The sequence below is a fragment of the Balaenoptera musculus genome, chromosome 18, assembly GCF_009873245.2.
Source record: "Balaenoptera musculus isolate JJ_BM4_2016_0621 chromosome 18, mBalMus1.pri.v3, whole genome shotgun sequence".
NCBI classification, from domain to species: domain Eukaryota; kingdom Metazoa; phylum Chordata; class Mammalia; order Artiodactyla; family Balaenopteridae; genus Balaenoptera; species Balaenoptera musculus.
This window is the reverse complement of record NC_045802.1, coordinates 67,936,938-67,958,727: the sequence shown is the minus strand read 5'-3', so window position 1 is coordinate 67,958,727 and position 21,790 is coordinate 67,936,938. Positions and strand designations below refer to the sequence as shown.

Below are 21,790 nucleotides of genomic sequence, written 5' to 3'. Positions count from 1 at the left end.
ACTCTACTTTTAACTTATTTTCATAGAAATGAGTAGGTGAGGAGTGCAGGGGAGAGAACTCCTTTCATATCTGGCCTTTGACCCCTTCTCTGACTCTTGCTGTGAAGTGAGGTGTGAGGCCTTGTGCACAGTGGTCTGCATGCTCTGCTGGGAGCAGTTCTCTCCTGAGAACCATGCTGCAGAGGTCACAGAGGCGACTTTGGGAGGGCAACCCTGTCCCCGAGACATTCGCTGAGAGCCCCCTCAGGGACTGCGGCCAACCAGCTAGAATTTTAGTGGGCGAGGGCTCTGCTCGGACGCCGCACATTGGTGGGAGTTTGTGATGTCACATCCCTCGGCCTGTAACTACCAGGAGTCTTGTGTCATGTTCCTCGGAGCTGAACCTCTATCTAGTGCAGTCACCAGGGCGATTGTACCCCCCAGGGGATGTTTGATAATATCTGAAGACATGTTTTGATCTTCACAACTGGGGGGCTATGCTTCTGGCATCTAAGGAGTAAGGCCAGGCTGCTTCTAAACAGGCTGCAGTGCACAGGACGGTCCCCATAACAGTTACCGGCCCCAAGCGTCAGTAGTGCCAAAGTGGAGAAACCCTGGCCTCGTGCACATTCATCCTTCGTCATTTAATGCACATGGACTGCGGTTTTTATACTTTGAGTCAGATACCCTTTCACAGGCATAAAAGCTGGAGGCATGAGGGAAGCTGGAGGAAGGTAGACATGGTGTCTAAATACCTTTTGGGCCTCATAAATGACGAGAAAGTTGCAGGTAAGGAAATCAGACATATTGATAGGTAACGGTTTGCTTTTAAAATGTGATACCACATACTACTTCATTAAAAAAGATAGGAGCTAAAGGAACTGAAAATTTTCAATGAAATTTCATTCATTCAGATATTTTTCAAGAGCCTATTATTTGCCAAGCAGCGTTCTAGAAATAGGGATGTAGCATTGAACAAAAGAAATCTCTGCTCTGAAGAGCTTCCGTTTCATTGGATGGGACAGACAACAAATAAATATGTAAAATGTGTAACGTGTCAGATGGGAAAATAAAGCCATGAAGAAAATAATTCAGGGAAGGTGGATACGGATGGGGGTTTATTGGGAAGGGGCTTGCCTTTTAAAATAACTTGGTCCAAAATGCTGATGAGATAGTACCCATCAGCAGATAATAAAGAGAAGAATTTTTAAGGCTGTTCCAGTTCTTCTAAAATGTGTCTCTTTACCCTTTTTCTGTTTCAGAACAACAAAGTCAGGCGTTTTGCTTTTGAGCTCAAGATGCAGGACAAAAGTAGTTACCTTTTGGCAGCAGACAGTGAAGTGGAAATGGAAGAGTGGATCACAACTCTGAACAAGATTCTCCAGCTCAACTTCGAAGCTGCAATGCAAGAAAAGCGAAACGGAGACTCTCACGAAGGTAGGCGGGTATAGCTTTCCCCAGGTGCATGCACACTCTGCGGGTGTCTTCTCTTTTGCCAGAGGGCACAGGAAGTAACCAGATTACTGCACAGGTACCTGGAGGTGGGACAGACGTGAGCTCCTTACAGATAACCTGTCAGCAAAGATTTTGTCCCAGTAGAATGTCCTACCCTGACATCATTTGTATAATGAGAAGAATCACAGCTTTGGAGGCAGAAAGGAATACCTGAGTTCAAGTCCCAGCAATACCATTTTTCAGCTGTGAGACCTTGGGCGAGCCACTTAACGTTTTCAGAGCCTTGGATTACTCTCTTGTAAAATGGGAATAAAAACGGAACCTGCTGGTTGATAGGAAGATTAAACAAGATAATGTATCTCAAGCACCTGGCATAGAGTCGGCACTTCAAATACTAATTATAGTTTTTATTGTTATCATTAATCATATGCTTTGGAATTTTCAAGTGAAAGTTAGGATGGGCAGAAGCCACAGATTAAATTGGTTGGGAAAATCTGGCTCTGTTCTTAACAATTCATGTTTTACTTCAGGCCCTTGAACAGGTGGTTCCCAACTCTGGCTGTGCCTTAGAAGTCCCTGGAAACTTTTAACAAGTACTCTTTCCTTTGTCCCACCAGAGATTCTGGTTTAGTTGGCCTGGGCTGGTGCCTGGTGGGTGTGGCCATGTGGGCTGCTGTCCGGAGCTCTTGACAGTTCTGGTTAGACACTGTCCATGCTGCTCCAGCCATCAAACGTTCAGCGCTCACCGCTGGGCCCGGCATCAGCGTTTTTTAAAAGCTCTCAGGTGTTTCTGTTGGGTATCCAGAGTTGAAAACCACTGTGTTAAAGGGCACACAAGAGAAACGGCCTTCCTCCTCCTGTTTTAAATAAAATGCTTTCAACTATGAGTGACTCAGGTAATCTGTTTTGCTGTTTTAGATGATGAACAAAGCAAATTAGAAGGTTCCGTTTCCGGTTTAGATAGCTACCTGCCTGAACTTGCCAAGGTAACATCATCTTAAATCTTCTGCTCTTCATAGAACGATATTGAAATGATTAACAAATACATTATGGTAAATTATTAAAATCATGTTGTAGTTATTGCTATTTTTTGACTTCAGTATTTGGTGAGGTGAAATACATTGCTGACTTAAGTCGGATTTGAGTCTGTTTTCCAGAAAGTGCCTTACAAAGTATTCTCTTTTTGTTATTCTTTGTTTTCCCCACATAATATTTAATACCACATTAGAAGTATTGAAGAAATAACCAAGGTGCACAGGTAAATGTTTCCATAGTAACATGTTACTTACTATGTTCACACATACGCTTCCCCTATTCAAGTTAATAGAGACAATTCCAAAAAGGATGGATAAGTAATAATCTTGTTACTGAACCAAAGAGGGTTGCCTGAGTTATATGAATTTTACCCGGGTCCGTCTGAATGAAAAAAAAAAAAAAGTTATACCTGTTTTTTATAATCTTGAGAAACTCAAAAAGTTACTGAAAAGCACAAAGATCAAAACAACCATATTCCCACCACCCAGATTCAACACCTGTTACTGTGTTGTCTTTTCAGCTTCAACATTTTTTAAAGAAATAAAAATACCAGTTATACTTGAAATTCTTTTTTAAACATCATCTGTACTCCGTTCCCTTCTTCCCCCACAACCTCAACTAGAGACAACCACTATTATGAGTTTTCTGGAAATACTTCCGTTTGATTTTCGTATATTTACCAATATATCTATCATAATAATATGTGGCTGTGTTTTGTACGTTTAACATATTATATAAATGCTAACATATTATTCTGCACTTGCTTTTATTTTTAAATTAGCCTTGTTTTTGAGATCCATCCAAGTTGGTATATAGATCTAATTCATACCCTTTATTGCATTGTGTAAGCATTTTATTTTAGCAGTTCTATTATTTCCAATTTTTTTCTGTTACAAACAATGCTACAATGAATATCCTTGTACTTGCCTCCTTGTGTGCATCTCTGAATAATTCTTTTTAAATGAGAGAAATATCCTTGTCTTCTTTGGCCCTTTATATTCTTACTCTGTTATTGCCTTTCTATTCTTTTGTGTGTCTGTGTGAATACAGTGAAATAGAGACGCTACACACCCGTATCTTAAACACTGTAATAGAAAACATGGTTTATCTATATACCATTATAAGTAGACTAGCATTCAACATTGACCTTTACTTTAAGACAACATAGCTGTTCTAAAATATAAAATCTCCCTCCCTGGCTAGGACTTTAGAGCATTGTTTTTCTTTAGCACTTGACTGTTACCACAGTATCTTTTTAGCACCTGCCTATTAAAGCTAATTTTAGTGCTACCATTGTAACCTCCTTCCAGGCTGGGAAGAGTTTAGCTTGTGTGTTTGTGCTTTCATGTTATGAACTTCTGTGTGTCATATTTTGCATTGAGATTCGCTTTTTTTTATGTTTTGAGGTTCATGATTTCTCAAAGCAAAATGTCTGTTGAAACAGATAATATATGTAGTGCAATCTAGAATTTAAAAAGTTAACTTTCTATACTTACTGGGTGAACACAGTGGATACCTAGGAGAAGACTCATATTATTTGAGCTTAATGTTGATTAGTTAGAAATGTTTTTTTTCTTTTGAAGACATACAGGAATTGTGCCTTCCTTTCTTCTCTCACTGCCTACTACTACCTGGCCTTCAGAATTCCTTGATCCTAAGACCTAAGGAGATATATATCACACATATTTATTCTTTTAAAAAATATATATATACATATTTATAAAACATATTTGAAGCTGTTTTTCAAACTGGTGGGTAATGACCAAGTGAGCTGAAGCTATTTTAGTTGGTAAAAAGTAATTAAATTGGTTAAATCAAATTAAATTAAATTAATTGGTTTCAATCTCCATTTCTCATTTACTTTAAAATTTTTTCTTCTTTTTTTTATTGAAGTAGAACTTACATAGAGTGAAATGCTCAGGCCCTAATTGTGTAGCTTGATGGATTTCACATTTGTACACCCACATGACGCCCATCCATATCAACGAACATTTCCAGCACCTTAGCAGACTGTCTTGTATCCTCCCTCCCAGCTGACATTCTCATTGTTTTGACCTCTGTGACTGTAGATTAGTTTTGACTATTCTAGACCTGCCGAAAAGTGGAATCATACATATGTACTCTTTGTGTCAGGCTTCTTTAGCTCAACATTATGTGACCCAGAATAAAAAAATGGATAGAATTGAATAGAGGATATTAAAGTGTACTGCCTTTAATAATGATAGATATTATTTAAGATATATGTGTAGGGCTTCCCTGGTGGCGCAGTGGTTAAGAATCCGCCTGCCAATGCAGGGGACATGGGTTTGAGCCCTGGTCCGGGAAGATCCCACATGCTGCAGAGCAACTAAGCCCATGCACCACAACTACTGAGCCTGTGCTCTAGAGCCCGCGAGCCACAACTACTGAGCCCGTGTGCTGCAACTACTGAAGCCTGCACGCCTAGAGCCCGTGCTCCGCAACAAGAGAAGCCACCGCAATGAGGAGCCCGTGCACCGCAACGAAGAGTAGCCCCCGCCCGCCACAACAAGAGAAAGTCTGCGCGCAGCAACGAAGACCCAACACAGCCAAAAATAAAAATAAATAAAATAAATAAATTTATTTTAAAAAAAGATATATGTGTATATCATGCATATATCATATGTTGATATATATATGTAGAAAGAGAGTGAGTGTGTTTGTGTATGTGTGTGTTGGGTTGTGATGTAAATGTATTTCTTACTGTGGGTCATGGTCAGAACCTAAAAAGTGCAGCATTATAAGGGACTTAACTGTTGTTTTTTTTTCCCCCAGCTCTCAAGTGTTTTTAAACCATTTTAATTTAAGAAGGTAGAAAAAGTGCAGAAGGTAATTTTTCGAAGAGAAAAAAAAAGAAAATTAAGATGTGCTGTTATCCACCAGCATGCTGCCATCCCACTTGTGGGGCAGGTATCTGTTGTGATGCCTCTTGTCCGCCTGCTTGGTGGCAGTGTGAGGGGCTCAGGCACCAGTGTGCCCGGCTCTCAGCCCCTTCATCATCCAGGGCCCCGAGTGTGAGTGGTTTTGACTATTTATAACCCCCTCCAGTGTTTCTGGGGTGGGGATCATTTGTACCTGTTAAGAAAGGAAGGAGGTTGATTGATACCTGGTCATCCTGATTTTAGAAGGAATGGATTCCAGAGTGTGAGATTGAATAGGGGTGGGAGGGCGTGTGGGAGGGGGAGGGAGGCTCGAGTTGCACAGCTAGGCAAGGAGGGAGAGTTTAGTCTGGGTGAGGAGGTTAAGAGGCCAGTACCAGGGAAAGGTCCATGGGGAGGTCAGGCCACAGTTACGTCAGATTGCAGAGAAAGGACTAGAACAGTGGGGGCAGGCAAAGGTGTAATTTAATGGCAGGCTCCTCTCGGGTCAACTCCTCTTTCTGCTTCTTTCATCCTGTTGCCCCGGCTTTTGTTTTCCACTGTGACGGAGACATAACCAAACAGGATATGAGCGACAGGAAGTTGTTTTAGTACAAAAATAGCTGGTGTCTCATTGTGGAATGTGATGGAGGGGCCCTTGACATACAGTAGGAGTGATGTGGAATTAGGTTTTCAGACTGTTTTGTATATTCTTGGCCCTTTTGTTGCTTGTACATTTAGTACTGAACATCTCTATTGTTTTCTTATGGGGACACACTGTGTATACCCTAAAACCTGTTCTTTTCCTCCTATTGTCTAAAATGGAACCAAACATATGTTTGCTCTAAACCTAACAGCATTTATAGTATTAGAGTACATAGTCTTATAAACATTTTTATGAAATACACAAACTGTAGTTAAAGGTAGTTAATTGGTTTCTTCCCTACAGTGTCAAGGGGTAATATGATCATGTGGTAAACCCGATTACTATTTATTTGATAAATATTTTTTCTGGTTACGTTTACCTTAGGTAACATTGGAATGAATATATATATACGTATGTATATACATCACCTCCTGTGTAAAGGTAGTATGAAGAAAACCCTCATGCTTCCACCTTATATTTTCCTCCATAGCTTTTCTATTTTTGAGCTCTTTGTGTACTCAAAAAACAGCTGCTCACTCTTAATTTGGCCTCCCCATGTGGTTCCTGTTGAACCAAAATTGCTCCCATTCTGTTACCTTGTAACTTCTTTATAGTGAATGAATTTACCTTTCTTGGTAAATCTTCCACAGTTGAACACAGGCTAGAGTCTGGTGTCTCAAACTTTATGGTCTCATTGAGGGTGAGTAAGCATCAGGGGGCCAAGTTCAGCAGTGCTTGTCAGAACCCTAACAGTTTCACGGACACCTTCTCTGAGTTTTTAAACCACATCTGTAATAAATACTTCCTCCTCTGTATCCTAATCCAGAAAATTATGTCATTGTGTTATGATACAAAGGAATCGGCTAGGGTTGTGTTTGTGAGGTCAGCTGGCGTTCCATTTCTTGGGCTTCCTTATCTAGAATGCTTTATTATAGCTTTGTGACACAGAGGATGAGATGATGGTCCCTGGGAGTTAGATATCATGGAAGTAGTGGAAACAAATCATGACAGCTCTTTAAATTAAAAGTATGTATTCTGGCTTCAAAGGATTTTGCTAAGTCTTCCTGTTTGCAACCCATTCTGTTTAAATGAGCCAACAGTCAACACAGTACTTTCCTGATGAGCCGTCCTCAAAATATGATGCTCTGGCCTTCAATTGTTTTCCCTGCTTAGAGATAAACTTAAGACGCAGAGTATGCCTAAACTTTTTGGTAGTTCTTCTGGAAACTCTTGAATGTTTGGTTCATAACTGCCTCTTAAGACAAGGAAGAAAACATTGTCAGGGTGTATCATTAGTGATTAAACTTAGGGAATACAGGAGTGGGGGGAATAGCCTTTGTTTTAGACAAATCATTCTCTTCTGTAGTATCCGAGAAGTGTCAGTTTTTACAGAGAATGGCTCTGTCATTGTCACTTTTCTCTCTCCATTTTCCTCTATACTGAACCCAAAGTATTAGACGGGCAGTGGGTAGGACCAGCAACAGGGTTTGGGGAAGAACCAGTTGGGTTCTTCCTGCATCTACGGTATGGATTGACCACAGGTTATTTTAAGAGCAGAGCTGGTCTCTGTCACTTTGAGAAGTGCTGGACGGCATAGTCTGTGGGATATTTTTTTACAGCTATATTTTGTGGGCTCTTAGACTGTGAAGGTACTTATTACAGGAATTAATTTTATTGTCTTTACTAAAATTTAAGTGAAAATAAATGTACTTGCTATAGTAAGTAAAAATATTCAAAGTTGTATAAAGAAAAGTTCATCTTTTCCCTTCAACCTCCATCCCCAGATTCCTGAGAGCATGGATGTTATTAACCTGTTATAATTGTTTCTTTACCAAACCAATTGCTCATGGAAACATATTTACACATATGCAGTGTTCTTAGTTATTTTTAAAAATATGCTAATGATATATACATTACTCTGTAACTTGTTCTATCACTTAAAAATTTTTCATAGATGTTCCCCTGGGGCCATAGAGGATCTAGTTCACTTATTTTCATAGCTGCATAATATTCCAAATATGGATACTGAACACTTTATTCAGCCATCTCCCTATTCATGAGCATCTAGATAATTTTCAGTTTTTAGCCTATACAAACAGTGCACAATAAACATCATGACATATTTATAAGCTGAAATACTCATGCTCTTATTTCTGTACGAGGAATTCCCCAAGGTGGGATTTCTGGGTCACAGTTTATTGTGCTTTTAGTGCTTTAAATATTGCCAGGTTGCTTTCCCAAAAGGTTGTAACAATTCGTATTCCCATTTCTCTGCATCCTCACCAGAGGAGTGAAAAATGATGTTTCACTGCTTTAATTTGTATGCCACTGTTTAGTAGTGGTATTTTTCATATTTTCGTATATTTATTTGACATTTGGTTTTCCTGCCTTCTGACTTGCCTGTTCATATTCTTTACCTATTTTTTTCTGGTCTAATAGTTAAAGAATCTGGGCTCTGAAGCCAGACAGCCTCAGTTAGAAGCCAGGTTTCTGTTTAGGGTTGTGAATTTGGGGCAAAGTATTTACCCCTCGAGCCCCAGTGTTTTCTCTTAAACAAGGATAATAATAAGACTTGCCTCCTAAGTTTGTACCAAATTTAAATGTCCACTTAGGCTAACATCTAGCATAGAGATGTTGGCTATTATCAACAAATATTTGCTTTTATCATTATGATGCTTTCAAGTATTTATTATTCCCTGGCTCTGGGGGAAAGCCCTGCCCTTCCCGAGCCACATTTTCTTACTGCCTAGGTTTTAGTTGGTAATTCTTTCAAACACTGTTTATCAGGCATCCCGTCTGTTTAAAGCACTCTGGGCCTTGGGAAGGATGGGAGGAACTTTAAGAAGCTGAGCCTGCTTTTCCTCTGTCTCATAGAAGAGCTGTCAGTGTGTGCAAGGTGGATTATAAACTGTCACGTTATTTTTACATCTAACGTTGTCCCTTCTTCCCCATTAAATGGTTTTTCTAGTGAAGAATATATCCCTTGGATATTAGTGGCAACATCAGGATGCTTTGAGTCTATTTTGGCTAGTTGTTGATTTTTTTTTTTTCCTGTTAATGTATCTGCATCTCTGTTTGTCCTCTAATTATATAGAGCTCTTAGCAGTCTTTCTTGCTTTATTCATTTCTCATCTCTTACTCCGCTTGAGTCAACAAGCATCTTTCAGAAAGACATGAGGAAATGCATCTACATTAAGAACCCATTGCTGTGCTCCAGTGTCTGAGATCATAGCGTTTGCCCTTGTTGAAGGACTCAAGCAAAAATTCAGAAGAATGCATTACTGTTGGTGGTGGCTCGCAGCACCTAGTACTGATGTCTTTGTTAGGAAACGCCATGGGTTGTATACAAAGTAAAGCAAATTCTTTGGGTTCAGTTAAGTGTATTCTACATGCACGTGTTCTGGCCCTTTTGGTTTGAAAAATTAGGATAAGGGGATGGGCAAGATGGATTTAAAACATTGTCCTACACACCCCCGTCCCCAGCCACAGGCACACACTTTCCTCTGTAAGCATGAGCAGGTGATTTGTAGGAATGCCCCTGAGCCTCCAGAAGCCTTAAAGCTGCAGGGAGAGCATCAAGATAAACTCTGTTGTAGAAGAAGACTCGAGCCATCATCTTGTTGAACATTTTTACTCAGAAATGAAAATAGAGTCCAAGGAGGCTAAGTGGCTTGCTCAAGTTCATGCAGCCAGTTAACAACTGAACTAGAACTAGAACCCAGTTTCTTAGCTGGCATTCTGGTGGTCATTTCATTCTGCTAGATGTAGATAGTTTGTCAGATATGGTCAGGGTAGAGTTTGGGTCATTGCTAAGAACCTATTACAACAACTACATGGCTGAGAAAATTAAGATGCTTAATTTCTCATTGGCCATGATTGGAAATATAACAGTAGACCTCTTTAAGCAGAGAGGACAAGACACCCTCTCCCCTGTGGCTGTCACCACCCATTGTGTGCTGATATGTGACTCCTGGTCTTTGGGCAAAGGAGCAGCTGAGAGAGGACATTCTATTAAGAACTATGACCGCCAGGAAGAACAGGATATATAGATTTAGAGGCAGCAGTTGTGGCATAGCGTGGCTGGAGATGACTTCTATCTTGTGAATGTCTAAGAAGCTTCCTCTTCTCCCTGTTCCCATATCCCACTTCTCAGCCCCTATCTCTGCCACCATGTCTCTTTCCCTGAATGACTTCTCTTCTTCTGTCCATCCCTTCAGTGTTGGGGCCCCTGGGTTTCTGTCCACAGACTCGCTTTCACACTTTCCCCCAGGGACTCTCACCGCCCCCCCCCCCGCCCCAAGACTTGCATCCTCACCTCTGTGCTGATGTTCTCCTGGTCTTAACTCCAGCCTTCCTCCCCACCCTTTGCTCACGTCCCATCTCTCTGGCTGTCTACTGAATGTTTCCAGTTGGAAATCCCGCAGGCATCTTCAGACTCTACCATCTTCTCCACAAACCTGCTCTTCCTCCCAAATTAGTGGATTGACCAGTCAGCGGGCCACCCAAGCTAGGAAGGTGGGATTTGTTATGGGCCTTGCTGTGAGACTGGGAGCCTGCTGTGATAACTCAGGAGAGATCATGTGGACCTCCTAGTCTTTCCGTTTGTAATCCATTGCTTCAGCCCTACCCGAGGGGTGGATCTAAAATGCAGAACTGGTCATTTTATTCCCTTGATTAAAATATTGCAGGATTTTTTGGATTCTGAGTGAAATCCCCAGACCTTACCATACAAATCCGACTCATTTCTCTACTTTTTTCATCATGTACAACCATTCAGTTGTAATGAATGACTTGATCATTGCTCAGGTGTGACTCGTACCTTTATACCTGTAGTACCTCCTCTTAGAATGCCCTTCTCTCCTTTTCTGGCCAAATGTCCTTGTCCTTCAAGATGGGCCTTCCTCTGGGAGCTCTTTCCTGGCGGCCACCCCTAGTGCAGTTTAGCTCACTGTACGTACGATTTCTTTTGCCATTCATATTGCTGTTTATTTTCTGTCTTCCCAGATGGTGTTCCTTGGGGATAGGAACTGCATTTCATTCATGTTTGTGTCCCTAGCTTGACATAGAATATGTGCTTATAAATATTTATTGAGTGAATCAGCAATTCTCCCCTTGCCTGCTACTGACACCTATGGCTGTCCTTCAAGATACGCCACAGTTTTCTTTATTCCACCATCCAAAACGTATGCCTTCCTTTTCCTTTGCTTGTACCCTCAGTCTCAGGCTGGACCCTAAGTCCTTTCTACCCTTTGGGCTCATTTCCTCTCTCAGTATCTATCCTCTGTGTGCATCCTTTTCATTTGGTCTGAAATGCTCATGTTTTCCTCCTTTTTGCTATCTAAATTCTACCCCTTCATTCAAGGCTTATCCCCTGTTCCATTACTTTATGAAGCTTTTCTTGATATTAATGCTTAATTATTCTCTTTTGCTTTCTTTGCATTGGTTTTGGCTGCAGTTGATTATCAGCTTCATACTGCCAGGGATCAAGTCTTCTCTTTTTTCCCCATAGCACTTACATTGTGTGCTACATACTGGATAGCCTATCCTTGTTCATTGACATGCAGGTGACCCTCCAAGATGCGGGCAGAGCTGTCTGGCAGTCTGGCTCTTCAGGATGGGGTAGCTTTCAAACATATTTAGACATCTCTGTAAGAAAAGGGTTTTTTCAATGTAATTTTAATTTTCTGTTTATCTTGTTATCAGAGTACCAGAGAAGCAGAAATCAAACTGAAAAGTGAAAGCAGAGTTAAACTTTTTTACCTGGACCCAGATGCCCAGGTAAGAACTATTTTAATATTTAAAATAGTGCAAGGAAAGAAAACCTTTGTTAGGTTATTTGTTTGTTTGCTTATTTATATACTTTGGATAACAAGCGGTATAACAATATAGAAAATTCAGGAGAAAGAGGAAAAAATAAAAACAACCTGTAATCTCATTACCATAGCATAACCATTGTGAATATTTGATATTTAATAGATTGTTGAAAATTGAGGGAGATGTATCCAAAGACACTCTCAAGTCCACAAAGAACATATATAATTTACCCCCTATTTTCTGACGGTTTTTTCACCGTCAGAAAATAACAGGCATCACTACAGATGCCCAGGAGACTGTGATATTTTCTGACCAGCCCCAGCTCAGTTCCAGATACAGGCCTCGCAGTGCATGTGGTCCACATCTGTGTCCCCAAAAAATCCAAGACACGGCTTCGGAAGACCTCCAGGGTTGCCTACAGATAGGGCTGCTTTGAGGGGCCAGCTGTTCTGCTGTGTTTCCTCCCATAGTTTCCTCTTCTTCATTTGTGGTCTTTTTTTATAGAACTTCTTTTAACCATTTATCTTTAAAAATAAGTATTTTTCTATGTCTCTCCGGAGACTTCATAACCGTATATATACATATATATATTTTTTTTTTTTTTTGCTTTTTGATGATTTTTTGTTTATTGTGGTAAAATATGCATAATATAAAATTGACCATTTTAACCATTTTTAAGTGTACTATTCACTGGCATTTGGGTAGATTCACATTACTGTACAACTATCACCACTATCCATTTCCAGAACTTTTTCATCCTCTCAAACAGAAACTCTGTACCCATTAAACAACAGCCCACCATGCCTCCTTCCCCTCACCCATAGTAACCTCTATTCTACTTTCTGTCTCTATGAATTTGCCTATTTAAGAAGTTCATGTATGTGGAAGCATACAATATTTGCCTTTTTATGTCTGGCTTGTTCCACTTAGCATAATGTTTTCAGGGTCCGTCCCTGTTGTAACTTGTGTCAGAACTCCACTTTTTATGACTGAGTAATATTCCATTGTATGTATACACCACATTTTGCTTATAGATTTTTCTGTTGATGGACACTTGAGTTGTTCATAAAAATAATTTTTAAGCTCTGCATAATGATCCATTGAGTAGATATAGCATCATTTATTTGACCATTATTATATACTATATAAATGTATAAAATAGTAACACTGTTGTGAGTAAATTAAGGTATATAGCGTTTCCATATTTTAAGCAATTTCCTTAGGATACATTTATTATGGGATTTTTTTTTTTTTTTAGTGGGAGCATAATACATTTATATATTTGCATTTTCTTTTAAAGAAGCTTGACTTCTCATCAGCTGAGCCAGAAGTGAAGCCATTTGAAGAAAAGTTTGGAAAAAGAATTCTTGTCAAGTGCAATGATTTATCTTTCAATTTGCAATGCTGTGTTGCTGAAAATGAAGAAGGACCCACTACAAATGTAATTTTCTTTTTAAAAAATAAAGATTAAAAAGCCTATTCAGAGGTTTCAGATGTGCCTGTTGCAGTGCAGCTGGGACATTCAGTCCTAGTTCCTGGTGTCAGAGAGGTGCGGTGTTAAATCAGGGTGCCGAGGGTTGTTTCGGCTGCCCGGACAGGATGTTTGTGATACAGGACAGGTATGGAGGCTATTGCTCTTTAGCGGTAATTTATAGCAACAATCATACATAGGTCTAGTCATTTCTTCTTTGATAGCAGCGTTCTTTTTTCCTGACAGTTTGAGCCATAGTGATGGTCTGGATTGTTTTGTTTTGTTCAGGTCGAGCCTTTCTTTGTTACTCTATCCCTGTTTGACATAAAATACAACCGAAAGATTTCTGCCGATTTCCACGTGGACCTGAACCATTTCTCAGTGAGGCAGATGCTGGCCATCACATCCCCGTCTCTGATGAACGGCGGTAGGCAGAGCTCGCCTGCCCTGCAGGACATCCTTCACGAAGCCGCCATGCAGTATCCGAAGCAGGTGGGGACAGTGTGAGCCCAGCGGTCATGCCAATAAGGCTTCTCTTGCACGTGCTATGTAAATACGTAATGAAACTTTGTAATGCACAGCTGGGGTAAATGAGACGGTTAATTATATTGATAGCATATATAATTAGACAGTAAAAGCAAGCTGAAAGAGAAGAAGTAGTTTTTGATTTCTCATTTCTTTTTTCTAAACTTTCTGCTAGTTGCCTCCTCCACCAAATAGCCTTTTTGATCAGATGATGAACTGTTGATGAGTTAACCAGTTTGGCCCTGGGTGCTTCTGAATAGCTATACTGTATCAGTGCTCTTTGCTGCTTGAGAATCTTTAATGTTCATGGGATTTGTTTAACGTGGCTGTAAATTCTACTCATGGAAGAAAATCTTTTGTTCCCTAGGGAATATTTTCAGTCACGTGCCCTCATCCTGATATATTTCTTGTGGCTAGAATTGAAAAAGTGCTTCAGGGGAGCATCACACATGGTGCGGAGCCATACATGAAAAGTTCAGACTCTTCCAAGGTATGGATGACTTGCATGCTTTGTGATGATAAACAGCAATCAGAAAAAAAAAATATAGAAGTGCTTAAAGAAATCACAGTTAAGACATATTTATATTCTAAAAGATGTAGCCTAGTCTCATGGATTGTCTTATAGTTAACCTTATGTGTCCAATTTTCAATGAAAAGTAGTTCCATGTGTAAATAAAATACTTCATTTGGCTAGACTATCCTGCCATCCTGAAATAATTGGCAAAGGAATTTCCAGCTTAGTAGTAAACTTTCCATCATTAAAAAGTACGTATATTGTATTTAAAGAGAGTTCATGCCACTTGTTGGCATGTCTCCGAGGTCCTGGAATTATAAATTTGGGTCCATTTACACTTAAATGTGAGACTGGAGACTAGGAGGTGACCTGGCTCAGATGATCTGGCCAGCAGCGTCAGTAGATCAGGCGCACTTGTGTTTTGTCAGGTGGGGCGGGGCTACGGTGGCAGAGGTGGTGTGACATTAGGTGGAAGAGGGAAAGGAAACGTGCAAGATGTATGTTTGGTGTGTTTTCGTTACTTTGGTGTTTGTTCATTACCTGGGGAGTGCCTAGGTGTGGACATACGGTAGAAGTCATCTAGGCCAAGAATACCTTTCACACTCCCCAAAAACTGAATATTAGAAGTCATCTAGGCCAAGAATACCTTTCACACTCCCAAAAACTGAGGTTTATGAAGGTTTAGTTACCTGCTCAGTGTCCCACAGCTAGAGTTGCCAGCTGGCACTTGACTGTCGCTTTCTAGCACATTGAGCTACCTGGTTCCAGTCAGCTGTTGAGTGCTGTCCTGTGCCAGTTTTATAGTACTTTTAGTTATTTAAAAAAATTTTTGTATTAGTGGTCATCTGAGAGCCTGATACATTGACAAGGACTGGTCAGCAGTAGGAGGGGACACCCCAGAGGCTCTAACTGGGGTTTTCTGAGTGATTCAGAGCTTCCTGTCTTCCTCTCTTTGGCCACTGTACATCACAGGTGTGTCCACCAAGATGCAGGACGGTTTTTAAGGAACAGGCTCCAGGAGTCAGAGACCTGGGTGCTGAGCTCCTAACTAGCCTGGATACATCATGTCACCTCTCTGGGCCCCAGGTGTCCCATCTGTAGTTGAAAGATGATGTTGCTACCCCCCCACCACCTACATACGAGACAGTGCTATGGGTACTAAATCACTGACGCATACAGGAGGATGTCATTATCAGTTATTACAGCTCCAGTCAAGGAGAAGCCCATTTACCCAGGCGCATGGCTTCAAACATATGCCTTTCTGGCTGATAAAAGCAGAGTAAAATTTGGTCTCTGGAGAGAAGCTGTTTTATTTTTAAAATCAAGTCTGTAAAACCTTGGATGAGAAACTCTTTTAGTTCTTTGATGGTTTGATTAATAATCAATGAATGCCCAAGATAAGATCTACTCCCCCGCCATGTATGCAACACATTTCCAAGGCTGGTATGCTCCAGCTTTGCTACTTCTGCCTGCCACGTGCGTGGTTTGAAATTTGGCAGCTCACGCTGGTGTGAAAATCACATACACTTTCCAGTGTCCGTTGAGCATCTGTTGAATTTGCTCCTCCTTCATTACTTATGGAACGTAAGGCTCAGCCATGTGTACATTTTTCCACGTGTTCACACCTCCAATGCAGTAAATTAAAGCAGAGATTAAGACTCAACCATCTCATATAAAAAAATAGGAGCTTCGGTAGAGATTTTGCTGAGGGATGATTTTTTCTGTATATCAAAATGTCTCTTCATGTTTTCCAAGATGGTCTAGAACATCATTTGGAGGAAATTATTGTTTTGGAGGAAATTTTTAGGAATAGTCTCTGTAGGTGTCCACCACGAATAGATTTTCTAAAAAAGAAAGAAAAGGGGGGGGAAAGCCCAAAGGGCAAAAATGAGTTTTTCACTCTGACTTTTATATATATTGTGTTCCATTGATACCCTCAGTAAGTCTGAGAGTTCAGTCCTCGTTCACTACAGGCAAGAGTGAAACTTACTTGAGGCCTGTTTTGGCTTTAAATTTTACGCAAATATTGCATTTTACTCCACAACATAGTCATTACTGTTAGAACCTAAAAATAATCATTTCTACCTGAAAATGTGTAAGTAAAATGGCCACCCCAGGAAGGCAGACCATTTACTCTATGATCCCCGAGTCCCCACATGGACATGCCCCACTTGAAGAAGAAAGGGAGGGGCTGGATGAGCTCCCGACACCTGTTTCAATCAGAAGTGTTTTCCAAGTCATTCATGAAGGCAGCAGTTCCCCCCCCCACCCACCACGGTTACGGTAGAATCGTTACGTTTAGTAACTGGAACGGATAATGGCAAGTCTAGCCCAAGCTCTTCATTTTTCGGGTGGGAAAGTAGAGCCCAGAGAGGTTTAGTGCTCTAGACTCACACAGCTGGTTTCAGTTTTACTCAGAGACAGAGAGCTCTATTGTTCTCCTTCTGAGTCTTCTAGATGAGTACTTCTCAAACCTGGTGCACACAGATCACCGGCGGTCTGGTCAGAATGCAGGTTCTGACCCAGGAGGTCTGGGGTGGGGCCCAAGACTCTGCATTCCTGACAGGCTCCCAGTGGGGCTGCTGCTGCAGCTCTGCAGAGCACACTTTAGTTCACAGGCACTAGGTCACATTTCCCAAAATTGGTTTGGCTCCGATGTACTTAAGTAATGTAAAAGGCCCTTCAACCCCCAGCTCTGGCTCTGAATCAGTCACACTTTGTAGTGGTAACAATGCAGTATTCCAGAAGAAGCAAATTTGGGGAAATTGGGTGTCATCTGCTTTAGCAATAGGGGTATAGTTGATGAATAAACCTGCCATGCATACATAGGCCAAAAGCAGATCTGCTTCCCTGTGCACTATAGAGTTAATCCAGCCACCCTCAACAAACCAAAATTAATCATTAGAAGTGAAAGTAATGGCAACTTATACCTAGAAAACAAGAACATAGTGATTGAAAACATTGGCCTAACTTAAGTCAATACCTGTAATGTCTTAATAATGAATATATATCCCCCAAATCTAGGGAGTCTGCATAAGCCAGTGCACATTAGGAGTTACGAAAGCTTAGTATTTTCATTAGTGTTCTCATTTAAACTCTAACAATGTGATATATTTGGGCATGAATACCAAGTATTAGTAATTATTAATAACTCAGTGGACTTATAATATATAGCCCTTAGTCATGAAGAAATAGAAAGGCCTATGAAATGGCATGCTTGTTGCTTATGAAGACCAAAGAAAAGACGTACATTTTGGAAACAATTTTCATTTGATATTCTTTGAAAATCACTGCTAGGGAATGTGAGAAGCAGAATACTTGCACTGAGTATAAATCCAGCCATATTCATTGCAGTAAGATGTGCTTGTCCATGCATCTGATACTACCATAAGAGGTTGTTTGGTCTGTGGGATACAGTAACTCATGGTTTTATTCTGATGTCTTCAAGGTTGCCCAGAAGGTGCTGAAGAATGCCAAGCAGGCATGCCAAAGACTAGGGCAGTACAGAATGCCATTTGCTTGGGCAGCAAGGTAAGGAGAACATCTTTTATACCTTTTATATGGATGTAGATATATGGAGATAGATAGTAGACAGACAGACAGACAGACTGACCTATTCTGTTTTTTTGTCCAGAGACAAAGAGGATTTAAATATGTAAAACTGAAAAATAAGTAAGCTCCATATCTGAAAAATCATTTATTAGAGACCCAGAGAGGAGAGACGCTAACTGGAGGATAGCCATGTTGGCACTGGCAGGATGGACATGAGTGTTTGTTGCAGAGCTGGGATTCCAGGTTCCAGCCACATGCCTCCAGCTGGGAGTGGGTGGCAGCCCAGTGAGGCCTGCAGATCCTCTTTATTTGTGACCTCTATTTCTTAAGCATTTGGCTGTGTATGTTATTTCCTAAGCACAAGCCATTTGCTGGAAATGTTTTCTATGTAAATTGAGTTAGTTGTGTTCATCCTCATAAACATATTCCATGTCTTTAGATAATGAGATTTCTGCGGGCTATAGCCAGTAGAATAATAATTAGTCTTCACATAGAAACCGGAGTCAAGTTATGGATTTATTTTGGTCATTTGGAAACAGCTTAGACATGTTGTTTTGCTATTTCAGGACGTTGTTTAAGGATGCATCTGGAAACCTTGACAAAAATGCCAGATTTTCTGCTCTCTACAAGCAAGACAGCAATAAGCTATCCAATGAAGACATGCTCAAGTTACTTGCAGACTTTCGGAAGTGAGTCTCAAGGCCTTACTTATTTCCACACCTGAAAAACAGAAGTTGTTCAGTGGAAAGGGAGGAAGCAGGAGCAGTCTTTTCAGTTGCTCAACTCATACACCAAGGCGTGTTGGATGAGCGTGGAACTTTTCCTCAAGTCCTTGAGCAGGAAGAAGGGGTTTAGAGTCAGAAGAGTTACCTGGTTAATTTGAATTGTATAAAGAATGTTATTGGTGGTGCTGCAAAGGGTTTGTTGGGTAGAGATGAGCCCAGGGAGGAAAGAGACAATTGAGGAACCTTTGGCAAGAGGTGGGCAAGGACTCAGCAAAGCCATCGCAAGTGGACGTAGGAAGAGTAGGAAACAGAACTAGTTCACGTCATGTTAGACAGGTGCAGTTACTAGGTCTTGGCTTCCTGATTGGGTGTTAGGGTGGAAGGAGAGAGAAATGGGTGGTAGTCTCAGGTAAATAACTCCCAGTTTTCTGACTTGCACGATGGAGTGATTTGTGGTACCATTAACTGAATGGGTGATGGGGGGAAGGATAGTAACTCATATAGTACTTAACAGTTCACAGGCATTGTTCTAAGTGCTTTGCCTATATTAGTGAGGGTATTTGTTTCCTAGAGCTGCCCTAACAATGCACCACATATTGGGTGGCTTAAAACAACAGAATTCTAGAGGCTGGAAGCCTGAAGTCATGGTGTTGGCAGGGCCTCGCTCCCTCTGAGATCTCTAGGGGAGGATCTGTCCTTGTGTCTTTCATCATCTGGGAGCCCCAGGCATTCTTGGGCTTTTGGCAGCATAACTTCAGTCTCTGCCTCCCGTCTTCACACAGCTGTCTTCCTGTGTCTCTGTCTATAAATTTCCTTCTTCTTATAGGAACACATCATTGAATTAGGGCCAACCCTAATGACTTCATCTTAACTTGATTACATCTGTGAAGATCCTGTTTCTAAATAAGGTCACATTCGTAGGTACTGGGGGCTAGGACTTCACCATCTTTTCAGGGAACACAATTCAACCCATGGCAATAGGGCAGAGACAGGCTGAGTGAGGTGTCCAGCCTTGTGCAGCTGGTGGCAGTCAGGTGGCTGAGGGTCTGGGCCCTTAGCCACCGGGCTGTTCTGGTGCTCCGTTGTAGGAAGTTCACTGCTGAACCTATGGCATGGACTTCCTTTGCTAGGGACGTGGGTTTTACATTTTCTCTGGGAAAATTCTGGGAAGGAGACAGAGCTGAGGGTATTAAAAGATAATGAAATGAGAAGAAGAGCCAAGAGCCAGCCAGTAACTATTCTATACCTTAAGTGCCTTTCAGTCTGATTTTTTTACTTGAAAAAATACATTTCAAAGTAACTACATAAGTTTACCTAGAATTCAGAATGGCTGTTTAGCTTTCTTTAACTTCATTTTCACCTTTTTTCTTACTTCTCTCTCTTCTGTTTTTTCAGAATTCTAAACAGAGTCATAATTAACATCTTTCAAAAACCTTTACTTATTGGTAATGGGTAGTGTATTGTTATACATACTGTTAAAAACTCTAGTCACCTTTAGTTAAATAGATTACAGTTTTCTCTCACTAGCCTACCATGCGATTCTCAACAATCATGCCGTAGGTCTCTGTGTACTCACGTAGGAAGGTGGGCTCACTGTACTGGTAAGGAGGAGAAAGTGTATCTATGTGACGTCATTTTTGAAAAGAATATATTTCATATAGTTCTTTTTGTATATAAATGAAGAAATGGATAGGCGAATAGCTAGCTAGATGGAAAGATAGAAGGACATAAAAATAGTCATTTGGGTTATACACCAAATGGTAGTCATGGTTTTCTCTGAGGGATGGGTTTATGGGTGATTTTTCACTTTCCACTTTGTAGCTTTCCATGATTTTACATGAACTTTTTTTTTTAACTAACATTTACCCACATATTCCAACAAAACAGATAGTGAAGTTTCTTATGTGCGATGGGGGTTGGGAGCCCTGTCTCAGAAGTCACTCCCTAGGCTGGTAAGCTTGAAGCTCCCGCCACAGTGGCTGCTCTTTGGGGGTGGCCCCAGCTGAAGGTCTGGCTTCCTGGGTGGAACCTGGAGGGTGGAACTTCACAGGTTCATCAATCAAAACATGATCCGAGCAGAGAGCCTGTGACCAGGCAGCAAAGAGCAAAGCCTCCACTGGTCCCGAGCACAGGGTGGGATCTCCCTGCACAACAGGCCTTCAGTAGGAAGGGTTTCCTGGGAAGAGTGTGGTCCAGATGGCCAGCAAGAGACTCAGAAACCCGAAAATAGAGACCCAATGCTGTCAGCAGCAGAAAATGCAGTGGCACGAGGAAAGCTGCTGTCCTTTTTCAGGAAGAATCCAAAGAAATGCCAGTGTTTCTTTGTGTGTTTTTCACAGTTGAGTTAGGGGAGTGGAGGATCCCTTTTTTCATTTTTTAAAAAACCTTAGTGTTGCTCTTTTTCTTTCCTCTTTGTGTGTGTGTTTTTTTTTGTTTTTTTTTAACAAAGAATAATCTCATATCAGTGGCTTGGGCACCAGCTTGTATCCAAAGCTATGGTTTCTGCTCCCATGATTGTCTCAAAATGTCATTTAACAATGGTTGAGAAAAATGTTCTGAAGCTGCGCTAGTGTCTAGAAAACAGCTGGCAAAGCTCATCAGCCACTTTGCCCCTCTCCCTTGTAGTAATTATCAGAGGAGACATTCCACGATTTAGTAAGAAAATAATTCTGTCAGATAGATGGTATTGCTAACATATGTGCTCCAGGAGGTATCTATCCAAGAAGAGGGATGTGGTTTTTTACGTTTGTTTGATTTGCTCATGGCTGTGTCTTGTCTTATTTCTGCGGCAGATCTGAAGGCAAAGTATAAAAATAGAACATTTTCTTTAAAATGCAGACCGTTTTTTAAATGCTACCATATTAAGTAGTTTAGGTAATAATGCTATAAGTGTTTCTGCATGAGGCTTACATATTTGCATTTATTTGTACCTCTCTATTCTCTGTACCCAAGTTTGACATTATTATTGTTTGCAGCCTAATCCGTAACTCACTTCCGTGATGGGAGATCTCAGGCAGGTCACTTGGCCTCTGTGCTTGAGTGTCCTCTTCTTTTTAAGGGGGGATAATAATAGCCCTGCCTCCTAGAACTGTGGGGGGCATAAGTGAGAATGCCTGGCAGGGTGATTCCTCTCACCGTGAGTGCTGGTCGCATCCCCCGTTCCTTCTCAATACGTCTAGACCCTCCACTTCTCAGTAG

At 40.9% G+C, this 21,790-nt stretch overlaps 1 protein-coding gene across 5 annotated transcripts in view; it reads left to right on the top strand.

The window, feature by feature from the left end:
• DOCK9 (dedicator of cytokinesis 9) overlaps positions 1 to 21,790 on the top strand; it is a 263,127-nt gene that overhangs the window by 159,686 nt on the left and 81,651 nt on the right. For all 5 annotated transcript variants that reach the window (XR_005017271.1, XR_005017270.1, XR_005017272.1 and 2 more), the window contains exons 8-15: positions 1,242 to 1,416; positions 2,353 to 2,420; positions 11,695 to 11,769; positions 13,106 to 13,246; positions 13,565 to 13,768; positions 14,169 to 14,291; positions 17,764 to 17,846; positions 18,434 to 18,556. Coding sequence is in view for 2 of the 5 variants with exons in the window: in XM_036832051.1 (XP_036687946.1) it covers positions 1,242 to 1,416; positions 2,353 to 2,420; positions 11,695 to 11,769; positions 13,106 to 13,246; positions 13,565 to 13,768; positions 14,169 to 14,291; positions 17,764 to 17,846; positions 18,434 to 18,556 (992 nt within the window). In the remaining 3 variants the exon portion in view is untranslated. The remainder of the gene's footprint in view (positions 1 to 1,241; positions 1,417 to 2,352; positions 2,421 to 11,694; positions 11,770 to 13,105; positions 13,247 to 13,564; positions 13,769 to 14,168; positions 14,292 to 17,763; positions 17,847 to 18,433; positions 18,557 to 21,790) is intronic.